The 12,112-nt window shown below is 36.0% G+C and overlaps 1 protein-coding gene across 1 annotated transcript in view; it reads left to right on the forward strand.

Moving 5' to 3' along the window:
* ADGRG7 (adhesion G protein-coupled receptor G7) overlaps positions 1–12,112 on the forward strand; it is a 76,733-nt gene that overhangs the window by 32,339 nt on the left and 32,282 nt on the right. The window contains exons 11-13 of the mRNA XM_009199199.4: positions 2,500–2,612; positions 7,620–7,963; positions 8,681–8,777. Of these exons, the coding sequence (XP_009197463.2) occupies positions 2,500–2,612; positions 7,620–7,963; positions 8,681–8,777 (554 nt within the window). The remainder of the gene's footprint in view (positions 1–2,499; positions 2,613–7,619; positions 7,964–8,680; positions 8,778–12,112) is intronic.

The raw sequence follows: 12,112 nt of genomic DNA on the forward strand, positions 1-12,112 counted from the left end.
AAGGTAAAGGCGAGTAGAATAGAACTTTTTGCTATGTGGTCTTGGGATAGACAGGTCAGCACTATGTATTTGATCATGGGAAGGGAGCCCATGTGCGGAAGAAAAGCTGGTGGACTCCATTCAACTAACTCACATGTTCTGAAGCGTAAACTTGTTATAGCCAGAGGTAAAGCTGTATAGCTGTGTGTCGGAGACAGGTTCAATATTTCCTTAGCTATATGTGGACAGTTTAAATCATTACCCAAAGCTTTTCCCATTGAAATTGCTCAAGTTACTAAGTCTTTGCTAGAAGATATAAAAGAAAAAACTCTTTAATTCCTTCAATTTGTCCCCTAGTTTCTCCAGGTATTCTTTAATTCTTTTACTCTAAAGCTATACTGTGCAAGCAACTGATAATACTTAGCGCTGGTGTGCAGCTGTGCTTGCATCTCTCAAGGTTCTTGTGCTGAACTTTGTAAGAAGAGGGGCTTCTGTATGTTCTATTTCCAGAAATCTGTTATTCTGGTGAAACAAAGAAAATGTTAGTTTATATACTTGATGGAATGTTTTTTATACACAATGGAATGGGGAGTTATAGAGAGGGTTCTTCTCCTTAGTAAGGGACTATTAATGTTATGAATCTCCCAAGGAGAAGCAGATGTTTTCATTTCCCAGTAGCTATAATACAGCCATATTTGGGAAGCCAGTGGAGACTGGTGGAACATACTTGTATAGCTTGCATTATCAAAGCATAGAACCTTGCTTTTTAAAACTTTTTGAGATAACTGTAGTTTTCTCATTTTAATTATAAAACCTCTCTTATTTTAATTCACATGGATTATTTCTATTCTAACGTGTATTACAGAGAGGTCTGCTTTCTCAATCAGGAGATACAGGAGAAAAATTTAACTTTTTGATATCTTAAAGTCATAGGATCATTGATTAGCTATGTAAAGCTCAGGTTGCTATACATGTTAAATGATACAGTTTACTACAGTTATCTATTCCCTTTCTTGAGGTTAGGCTTTCAGCTATGTCTTCTCACTAGTATCTGACTGCCTCAATGCCTATGTACCTACATTTGTAATTAGTTTTGGTTTGTAATTTTTTTTTTAAATGGCTGATTCAAATTGCCTGTGAAGTAAGAGCAAATAGGCTCTGAGTGAAAAGATTATTTTTAAAATCTGAAGACCTATGAATCTTATGATTCTTTTTGCATCTACTTAGTATACTACACACAAGAAATAACATAAAATTTTTGTTTTATTATTTTTAAATGTGTATTTTGTTTTTATTTTATTTCTATAAAAGCAATACACAGGCATTGCATAAAGTATGAAAGTATATACTAAACAAAAATATACTCATATGGAAAAATGTTTATGAAAAAGTAAAATGGCAATTCGGGCATAATGCTATTATGTTAACAAACCCCTGTCTGTTTGTGTAATAGACATAGATAGTATTTTTAAGCATGTAAGAAAAAAAGATAGGCTCTCAAGAGGTAAGTATGGTGTGGGGTAGCTGGCAGTATAAAGGAACATATGCTTTTTTTTATTAGGCCTCTATATTCCTTTCATATTTTACAGTGGTTTTCTAATTTTAACAACTTAAAAAATCAGAAAGTACAGATAAGCAAAATGAATTATACATATCCAACCCACCCTGTGACCATCACCACTACCTCAACAGATTTCTAAGATTACATACTCATATGGTATATATTTTCATACATATACACACACACACACACAAACATGTTGAGAGATATATAAATATATCACACAAAAATAAGACTTCCTTTAAAAAATTAACAGGGTATGAGCATCTTTCCATATTTATGAAGATATTTCTGCAACTTTATTTTTAGTGCATCAACTTAGATATACTTAGAGTCCAGTTACACATAAAAATAATGTCATGAATAAGTGAGGCAACTTTTGACAATTTAGATCTAATTCAAACAATTTTGATTTTAGACATCAAGGAAGAGTATAAATAGTTGACTTGTGAACAACATGAGACTGTATGGGTCCACTTAATATGTGGATTTTTTTCAATAACAAAGTCTGCCCTCCACATTGGCCCTCCACTTTCTGCATCCACAAGGAAACACAGATGGAAAATAACACGGTATTGTCAGAGTGTAAAACTGGTATATGGAGGCCAGCTTTTCACATCAGCAGGTTCCACAGGACCAACTGCAGGACTTGAATATGCACGGCTTTTGGCATCTGCAAGTTATTCTGAGACACTCCCCCCGCAAATACCAAGGCATGACTGTATATTTTTCCCTAACTGAATGAGTTAGATAATTATTCTCAAGCCTGTACTTCAGGTAAACTGCTTAGCAATAAGGGGTTGATGTATTTCACTTTTAAATATATCAAGAGCTTTACAAAAGGAAGATATGTCTGGCAACTGTCTGGTTATTTTGACCCATGTAACTCTGTGATGTTGACTTTCATTAACATTTTAGGGATGATTATTTAAAAATATGAGTCTTAACTTGTTTTTCAGACTTTCAAAAAGGATTATCAGTATCCCAAATCACTTGACGTATTTTCCAACGTTGGATGTGCACTGTCTATTACTGGTCTGGCTCTCACAATTGTATTTCAGATTGTCACCAGGTAAGAGCAGAAGCAGGCTCTTTTCAGAAAAGAAATTGCTATCTTGATATAATTTACTCTGAAAATTCTCATAAGAATGTAGTGTCTTTGAACTAGACGAGAACTCAGAGATGTACTTATTTTATAGAGGAGGACATTCAGACCTGGAAAGGCTAAGAAATACACAAAAATAAATATATAATTACAAATTGTGGCAAGTGCCTTGACACTTATTTACAAGTTTGTCATGTAAAATTAATGTGGTCCTGCAGCTCATGAATGCTATAATTCCTTAGTGTTGAATAGAACCATGCCTATCAATTTGTATTTGTAAAGGAAAGAGACATTGCAAACAGCATTTTTAAAAAAAAGTAATTTAAAAAATATATCGAGCTTTCAAATGGTGAAATGTTTTCCAAAAATATATGGTTTTCAAATGATGAAAGTTTTTGAATCCCATACCTTAAAGTCTAATTTTAAATAATGACCTATAAACAAATACTTCTCTCCACCTCGACCCCTTCATTTGAGGTCCAATTTTGTATCCCATTCATTAGGTTTTGTCACATGCTACATTTTTTAACTGCCTGCAGTCTTTTAGAAGCTCGTTCATTTATTAATTTACTCTGTTTACTGTGTGTTTCCTCTGTCAACTTCACATTTCATGTTTGTTTGGTCTTTCATGACACTGAAATTTTTCAAGCATCCAGGCCATTTACTTTGAAAAATGTTCCACAATGAAGATTTGTCTGAAATTTTCTTCATGAAGAGATGCAGGTTAATTATTTTTGGTGGGAATACGGCAATCATGGATTTTTTTTTAGTGTGACACGACAAGAAATGCATATCAGTGTGTCTCATTGTAGGCTGTAAGTTTGATTCCTCGTTTAAAGTGATGTCTGCCAGATTTCCACATTTTTTCCCTGTGTAAATAATAGGTGACTCATGGGGTGCCACTTTGAGGCTGCATGATATCCTGTTTCCCAAAAATCTTTTACTTAATGATCTTTTTACTCATCCTTACTGGAACAAATTATTACATTAGTAGTTGAAAAATGGTGATCTTCTAGTCTATCGTTCTTTCTGTATTTGTTTGCTATACTCTTTTGCAAAAAGCATACTTCCCAGTGTAGCCAGAGGGAGCCACTTCATGTTGTTTTGTCATGTCTCAGTCTTTAGTCACTTCCTTATTTCAATCACAGCAAAATGATCATCGTTCACTTTCTGTGCCTCATACCTGAACCAGCCATTTCTCCAAAGAGCCAGAATTGTTTTCGATTCCTTTTCTTCCCCTTTTCACATTAAATGAGTCTCTTGCCATTCATTTAAAAGTTTTACAGTGGGTGCTTATGTTGTAAGGAGCTGAATACAAACCTATGAACAGACAGATAATCTCCTATCTCTCATGAAATATACACTTTTGGGGAGGAGAGGGAAGACATTATAAAAATACATACACAACTGAATATATAGTTACAAATTGTGGTAAGTGCCTTGAAGGAAAATTACATACCATGTAATTACATGTTTGTCATGTAAAATTAAATGCCTCTTAAATTTGTCTCATTATTTGTATTTCTACCATCACCACAGTTGTACTGACGATTATTTGGCCCCATAAGGATGAGTCATAGTTGCTGCATAACCAGTTTCTTTGCCCAAACCTCACTCTTTTCATTTGTCATCAGATTTCTTTACTCCTTCATCAATACGTTTTCTAGCACAATTATGCAACCATAGATGGCACTAAAATTCATCAGGAAACAAAAATAAAAATGAACGCCAGGAATGGAGGTTCACACCTGTAATTCTAGCACTTTGGGAGGCCAAGGCAGGAGGGATTGCTTGAGCCCAGGAGTTTGAGACCAGCCTGGGCAATACAGCAAGATCACATCTCAAACAAGGCAATACAGCAAGATCACATCTCAAACAAATTTTTTCAAAAAAGAGAAAAAACAAAACAAAAATAAAGACAAAATTTTATTGACTTTAAAATCCTGAATTATAAAATTTTCTTTGTTCTTGGACAGGTTCCCATATAATAATAACGCACAGAATACAGATAGTCCCCTACTGACCATGGTTCAACTTACGATTTTTCAGCTTTAAGATGGTGCAAAAGTGATAGCATTCAGGACGTTTCTTGATTTATGATAGGGTTATGTCCCAATAAACCCATTGTAAACTGAAAATACGGTAAGTTGAAATGATGTTTTTAGTTTTCAATGGATTTATTGGGATGCAATCTCATTGTAAGTTGAGGAGCATCTATATAGTAATAATGTGTAAGAAAGGCCAGGCTATTTGAAAATCACCTCTTCTTCCTGTGGATTATAATTGATAAAATTAGATAAAAACTAGAATCTAATCTTACTTTTATATAAAAAGATTCTTTTGAGTACTTTTTGCAGTTCTGGTCATTAAACCTCTCAATAGATTTAATGAAATTTTGAATTGTCCCGAAATCTCAACTAAAATGTCAAGCAGACGGACTGAGTGCTGTTTGAATGAAAGCTTTTTTATTCAGTGTGGGAATCCAAAGATCAAGAGAGGTCATGATGAAACATCATAAAAACAGAAAGAATATGTAATGGGCAAATAGACTTCATCAAATTATGAGTTATTAAGAATAAAGAGGTACTTGAAGGTTAGAACTTTAGGCATAATAATAAACCTGGGAAATGGTATTCCAAGAGGTCTTGCAGTCTGAAAAATCCAGAAGGCTTTAAATGGTAGTGAGTAGAGATTTTATAACTTTTATTGGTGTAGAACTATCTGCCATAGTATGCATGAAACTGTAACATGCCTTTAAGGGGATATAAGGGGATTGCTTTTAAGCAATAAGGAAAATAACACATGTACAAAAAAGAGTATCATGTCTTACTTTTTAGATCAACTTTACTAAGAGAAATCTTGCATTCTCTGCCAATCTGAAAATACACATGTGGGCTAGCACAGAACATATACATGAACTACACACGGCACACCATACATACATGCACACCACACCATACACACACATACACACTCAAACACTCATACTGCCTTCTGAAGATTACTGGTAAACAAGGCTGGCCTGCAGACAAAATCAGAGAAACAGCTGCTCTTTTAGAGCAAAGACATTAGGTAAGCATGAGAAGGGAAAAAAGGCAATTTTAAACAGCACTTGGTTGTCCACCCAGAAATTATATCTTCCAATAAAGGAACAGTTCTTGGGAATGATTTACATTCAAAGTGCGGTTCAGGACATCTTGACCATCTGACCATCAGCAAGCATTTCCCAAAATATGGTCCCTGAAACATTAGTCCTGGGGAGATTCTTGATGAAAATAAGGTTCTGAAAATTCTTGCAGAAAAGATATGTGAAATTTTGTTGTGTATAAGCCATTTAAAAAGACAGTAATCATTAGTCTACTTAAATTATAAAGAATAGCATCAGTAACAATAGGCCGTGAAACAAATTAAAAATATTTTTACCTAATTTAAATCTTCATGGAAGCCTCACTCTTTAAATATAAAGTAAGCTGAATATTACCTAATTTTGTTTTAAAGCTATTACACTGTTATGGGAAATTATTTAAAAATTGTCTTTGGCCTTATTTTAAAAGTGAGTTTTAAAGACAAATTACATTTTAAAACTCAAGACTTTTTTTCTCCACATTTAAACATGAGTTCATCTACTAATGTGCAATTTTCTGTTATAAAAAATTTTAAAACTCCATATAGGGCCTCGTCTACAGATGCTTGCAAATTTAGAGTAGAACTTATTATCTAGTGTTATATTAAAAAAAACTGCCCCAAAACTCAGTGGATAGGAACAGATATTATTTCTAATGATTCTGTGGCTTGTCTGGTTCGGCTGGGTAATTTTTCTACTGGTCTTGCTGGAGTCTTGCAGTCAGATGGCGGCTAGGCCAGAGTCATCTGGAGGCTCACCTAGAATGCTAGGACAGCTGGATCTTTCTCCCTCTCCATACAGTCTCAGAGGACTTCCACGCAGTTTTATTTTTCAGAAAGGTGGCTGGGCTTTTTACACAGTGGCTCAGAACTCCCAGGAGCACAAAAGAGAAAGCTGTCAGCGTTGTAGGACTTTCTCCTTTGTTCAGCTGAAAGCTGGGTTGTTGTCACACGACCATGAAAGATTAGGCTCACACTTTGAAGGGTAAAAAAAAACAGGGTTAATTGGGTGAAAAGGGAAAAAAAGGGCAACAGGGACTCTCAGCAAAGTGAGAGTCCTGCTAGTACGCCTGCGCAGATTGAATCCCGCTACCTCCCGGGAAGAGGAGAGGCCAGGCTCCGCCCCTCTGCAAAGGGCGGGAACTTCCCACAGCTCCACCCCATTCTCCGAGCACGCTGCTCAGTTGGAGGTTCTCCTGGTACAGCTTTGTGCTAGGTTGCCTCACCTGGAGGGCCATGTTATGACTTTTATATTCCCCAGGCACTTGTGCCTTTGTGAAGCCTTTCATTCATTAACGAAAGATTAAAAATTATATTTTATGATTGCATTGGTACAAAGATGAATATATTACTATTCTTTGAGCTAAGAGTTCTCTGTTTTCTTCTAAGTCTAAAAGAAGTTAAAACATTACTATGGGATACAAACACTAAGCACTATTGTGTCTAATGGATAAGTCGGCCTTGGCTGCCAGGACTTCTGTTGCATCCCATCAGTTACATCAAGGTACAGGCCAGACTACTGTGAAGGGACTATACAGGGCTACCTACCAGGAAGTAGGGTTCACTGGGGGCCCTCTTTGGAGATTAGCTATCACTTTTGATCAGAACACAGTTTCAAGAAAAGAGACGTCAACCTGTTTCCTTTAACTCATGACTTTGTGGAAATGATAAGAGGAGAGTATAGTTTTCTGATGTAATTGAGAAGGTAGATTTACCAGCTGTCCCCACTGGGCTATGAACTGAATTTACATTGGGCAATAATATTCTTTGTTCCCAGAAATTTCACTGCAGTTTGTTTTGTGCAGTTGTTTTGTTTCATTTAATTTTTTATATGAATTTACTTATTTTCAGGAAAGTCAGAAAAACCTCAGTAACCTGGGTTTTGGTCAATCTGTGCATATCAATGTTGATTTTCAACCTCCTCTTTGTGTTTGGAATTGAAAACTCCAATAAGAATAAGACAAGTGATGGTGACATCCATGATATTGACTTTAAGAATAATGACGTACCCCAGACCGACACCATTAACGACTCGAATCCCACGTGCACTGCGATTGCTGCCTTACTGCACTATTTTCTGTTAGTGACGTTTACCTGGAATGCACTCAGCGCTGCACAGCTCTATTTCCTTCTAATAAGGACCATGAAGCCTCTTCCTCGGCATTTCATTCTTTTCATCTCATTAATTGGATGGGGTAAGTGTTTGCATCTCCCCTTTCTCAGGAATTTAATTTTGTGGAAATCATTTAAACGAACACTTATTGAAGGCCAAACAGTCCAAGGCCTTGATGTAATTAACAGGACATAGAAAGTACAGTGATTGCTAAGAATACTTTCTCTCTAGAAGCTTATACTCCAGTGAAGGAGGCAGATATGATCAAGGCAAGAATACGAGATACATCACAAACTAACTTAACTAACTTAAAAATGTTAATTTCCTTTAACATCTCTTTTTATTAATTTGATTTGAGATTTAGGCCACAAATAATTAACTTCCAGCTACTTTAAAAGAAATGTTTCAAGAAAGACAATCAGAGTGACTCTTTAAGCAAAAATATTTGAAAAATTTATTGGGTTCCAGCAAAAGAAGACTTGTTTCAGGGATATCTAAATTTAAATTTATTCAAGTGACAGAGGAACTATGCCACTGAAACATGACAATTCTGGTAAGAGTTACAAAGAAACTGGAAATAAGATTGATATGTGGAGCCACCACTAAAAATGAAGGGAAAACACTTGGAGAAGAATTATGTCCACTGTCGACCTACATCTGTAGGATCACTTTGTATATTGTCCATAGTGAAAACAACATACATCCTGAAGAGGGTCAGATGTATAATTCATGTATGGTCTTTTATAATTAATCCAAGTCTGGATAAATCATTAATTCTATGCCTCTCTTTATCACATAGGAGTCCCAGCTATCGTAGTGGCTATTACAGTAGGAGTTATTTATTCTCAGAATGGAAAGAATCCACAATGGGAGTTAGACTACCGGCAAGAGATAATGTGAGTTTATATTTTTTTAAATGTCCAATTGTTTGACCTAAGAGTGTAACTGTTTAGTGATATGGACTCCAAGTGTTGCTGTAATTTGCATTTCACTTTATAATTGTCATGTTTAGTGGTAGACATTTCAAATTCCCAAACAACATTATATTTTAAATGTGATGACATGGAAATTTCCCATAAGTCCTTTTGTAAAGCAACTAATCAACTTCTAAATTTATAAATGTGAACTTTATTATGTTAAATTTGTCTTCTTTCATTAAATCTGAAAATCATGATACAATAGGTATTATCCTTAGTAATCCTATATCTTAGTTTTCTCATCCAGAAAATGAGAATAACAATAATAGTAATTCCTGTTCTGGGGTCACTGCAAGGGATCAATCAAGTGTGAAAACATTTAATAACTTGAACACTCTCTATATGTCTCACTCATGTAAACCAATTCTATGTTGATATGATTTTAATGAACATTTCATGATGATTTATCATCCATAACAAATTCTTCCTGTGATTCCAGTGTGAATAATGAACTGTTGTAACAGAAGCATCTGACTGTATGGCATTTGCTTTTTTTGTGTGGGGGAGAAAAGAAAGTGGAGCTGAACTGAGACTCAACTCTTTATATGCATTTCTGCTACCAAATGGCAACTGCTCTTCAATTTATCTTCCCTTCTCATTTTATAAATCTAACTATTCTTTTCTCCAAATTCCACCTGAAGTCCCAAACCAACACAAATGAAAGCAAAACTTTTGGAAATGGGCAAGTACACCAAGGGAAGGCTATGGTGTCTGGGAACTCACGTCTTTCCCAGGGCTGGTCACACCCAACTGTAGGCTGGGGAGCTGACTGCCTGGCCTTATTTCATGCTCCCAGACACTATGTTTGATTACGGTTAAATATCGTTTAAGGTTTTAAAATTTTAACGCCACAAGTAGAAATATCTAATTAGAGATACCCAAGTTGCAAATATCTCATAGGTGAGGTAATTCACTTCAAATTGCATTATTAATTGGTGTTAACTCATGCACAGGGCTAGACTCACTCCTTTAAAAGTCTTCAGAAGAAAGAAGCCAACTGACTTAAATTTGTTCACACTGAGCTATAAATAATTAAGGGCAGCTTCTTTCCTGATTACGGTGTTAGTTGTTGGGGAAGATACGAGGTAACTGATAATAAGAGAAGCTGGGGAGAGAGGAAAGGATGTGTGACACCAGCATCCACCTCCTCCTGGACTTTCTCCCCCACCTTCCACCCTACACACATGCCATCAACGACCACATTTCTTCAGGATATATTGAGACCCAGGAGGGATTATTTTTGGTTTTCCTGAGTTATTCTCCTAGCAGTTGCTCCTCAACAGCCTGTGCGCTCCCCTGTTGCTCCCAGTTCTGCCAGTCATCCTGAAATCCCTGACCCAGTTACCTGAAGTACTGCTGTCTCTGCATAGACCCAATTGCAGGGTAAATGTAGGGCAGGCCACATTCCTTTTTAATGCTCTACCCCCAGTTCTCTGTACCACTACCACGTAGGCCGTTTCAGACATTCGCGAAGGGTTGAGGTTAACATGGGAAATTATAATTGGGGGAAATTTTTCAAGAATTGCTTTTATGCTGTAGCTGTTTTTCCCTATGTTCCATGGCAAACTTATCAAGGAGTTAAACACTTAATCTGCATCCAATTATAATGCTCTTCAGACCTCAAGTTCATAGCTATTTGTCGGATCGATCTCCACCATCCTGAAGATAAACTTGGCACTATTTTATTTATGGATGGACTTACTATTGTATCTGTTAGAGGGAAGCATGCCTTTGCATTTTTAGATTCATTATAGAGAATGGAACATCATCTCAGTTTCCTCCTAGGTCATTCAGATTAGAAATATGATTTTCAATACTTTAAAACTATTCCAATGCAAAAAAATTTAGAAATCCTTTGGAATGTATAATAATGGTGTTTTACAAAACTCCAGGGGAAAGAAGATAAAATTAATTGAATGCCAAATATGTGCCATAGCTTCTCACATCATTGTAACACCTAATGGCCTACCTGACACCTCCACTTGACTGTTTAATAGACATCTCCTCATCTTCCCTCCCAAACCTGCTCATCTCATCGTCTTCCCCAGTTAATAGCAATTCTATCCTTCTAGGTGCTCAGATTTTGGAGTCATTCTTAATTCCCCTAAATACCACATCCAACCCATCAATAAATTATTTTGCTTTACTTTTAAATATGTCAGGAATCAGACTCTTTCTTAACATCTCCTCTCCTGGTCCAAACTACCATATTATTGCAATAGACTCCTAGCTATTAGGTTGGTGCGAAAGTAATGGCAGAAACTGCCATTACTTTCGCACCAACCTAATATTTCCTACTTTTGTTCATGCTGTTCTCTCATCACTGCACCTGGAGTAATGCTTTTAAAACTCAAGGCAGATCATGTCATGTCTCTCCATGTTGTCTAGGGTACAAGCAATCACCCACAAAGCCTCTACATAATTTGTATCTTTGCACTAACGTTACCCACTTTCTGTGGTTCAGCCACACTAGCCTTTTTTTCCTTCTTAAGCTGTCACCTCAGGGCCTTTGCACTTGATGTGATTTCTGCCTGGAACACACTTCTCCATCATCTACTTCAGGTCTTCGCTCAAATACAGCTTTTTTCCATGAGGTTTTCCCTGATCACTCTATTTAAAATGAAACACCCCTCCCCTCCACACACATTTACACAGTCATTTCTACTCTCATTACCTGATTTACTTTTTCTCCATGGCATTTGTCACCATCTGACATATTGTGTATTTTATTTACTTTGTTTTATCTATTTCTCTGCACTAGAATGTAACCTTATTAAAGAAGGGATTTTTGTTTTGTTCACTGCTAATACTTTGGTGTCTAAAACAGTATCTCTAGCACATAGTATGTACTCTGTAAATACTTATTAAATGAATTAATTCTTTCAACAATGCCAGTAGGTGGTTACTAGTATTTTCACCTCAAATGAGAAAAAAGCACCACTACAACCACCACCACCACAAAAAAAAAAAACCCAAAACAAAACCAAAACAGGTACAATGAGGTTAAATAACTTTTCCAAACTCTTTTTAAGCATTTAATATTTTAAAAATGCCCATCCATAGGAGACAGTTTAAAGTTACAGTATATTATTTCACTTTTCTAGTAGGTGGAATTCTTGAAAGTCATCTCAAATGCATAAAATGCAGAGGGATGTTAACTTTTAGCAGATCTTTCAGTTGAGTGAATGTCAATAATGTTAATAGCACAAGGAACCAGTATGTGTACCTTTCTTAGTCTGCTGAAGTAATTTTTT

Source organism: Papio anubis, chromosome 2, assembly GCF_008728515.1.
Source record: "Papio anubis isolate 15944 chromosome 2, Panubis1.0, whole genome shotgun sequence".
NCBI classification, from domain to species: domain Eukaryota; kingdom Metazoa; phylum Chordata; class Mammalia; order Primates; family Cercopithecidae; genus Papio; species Papio anubis.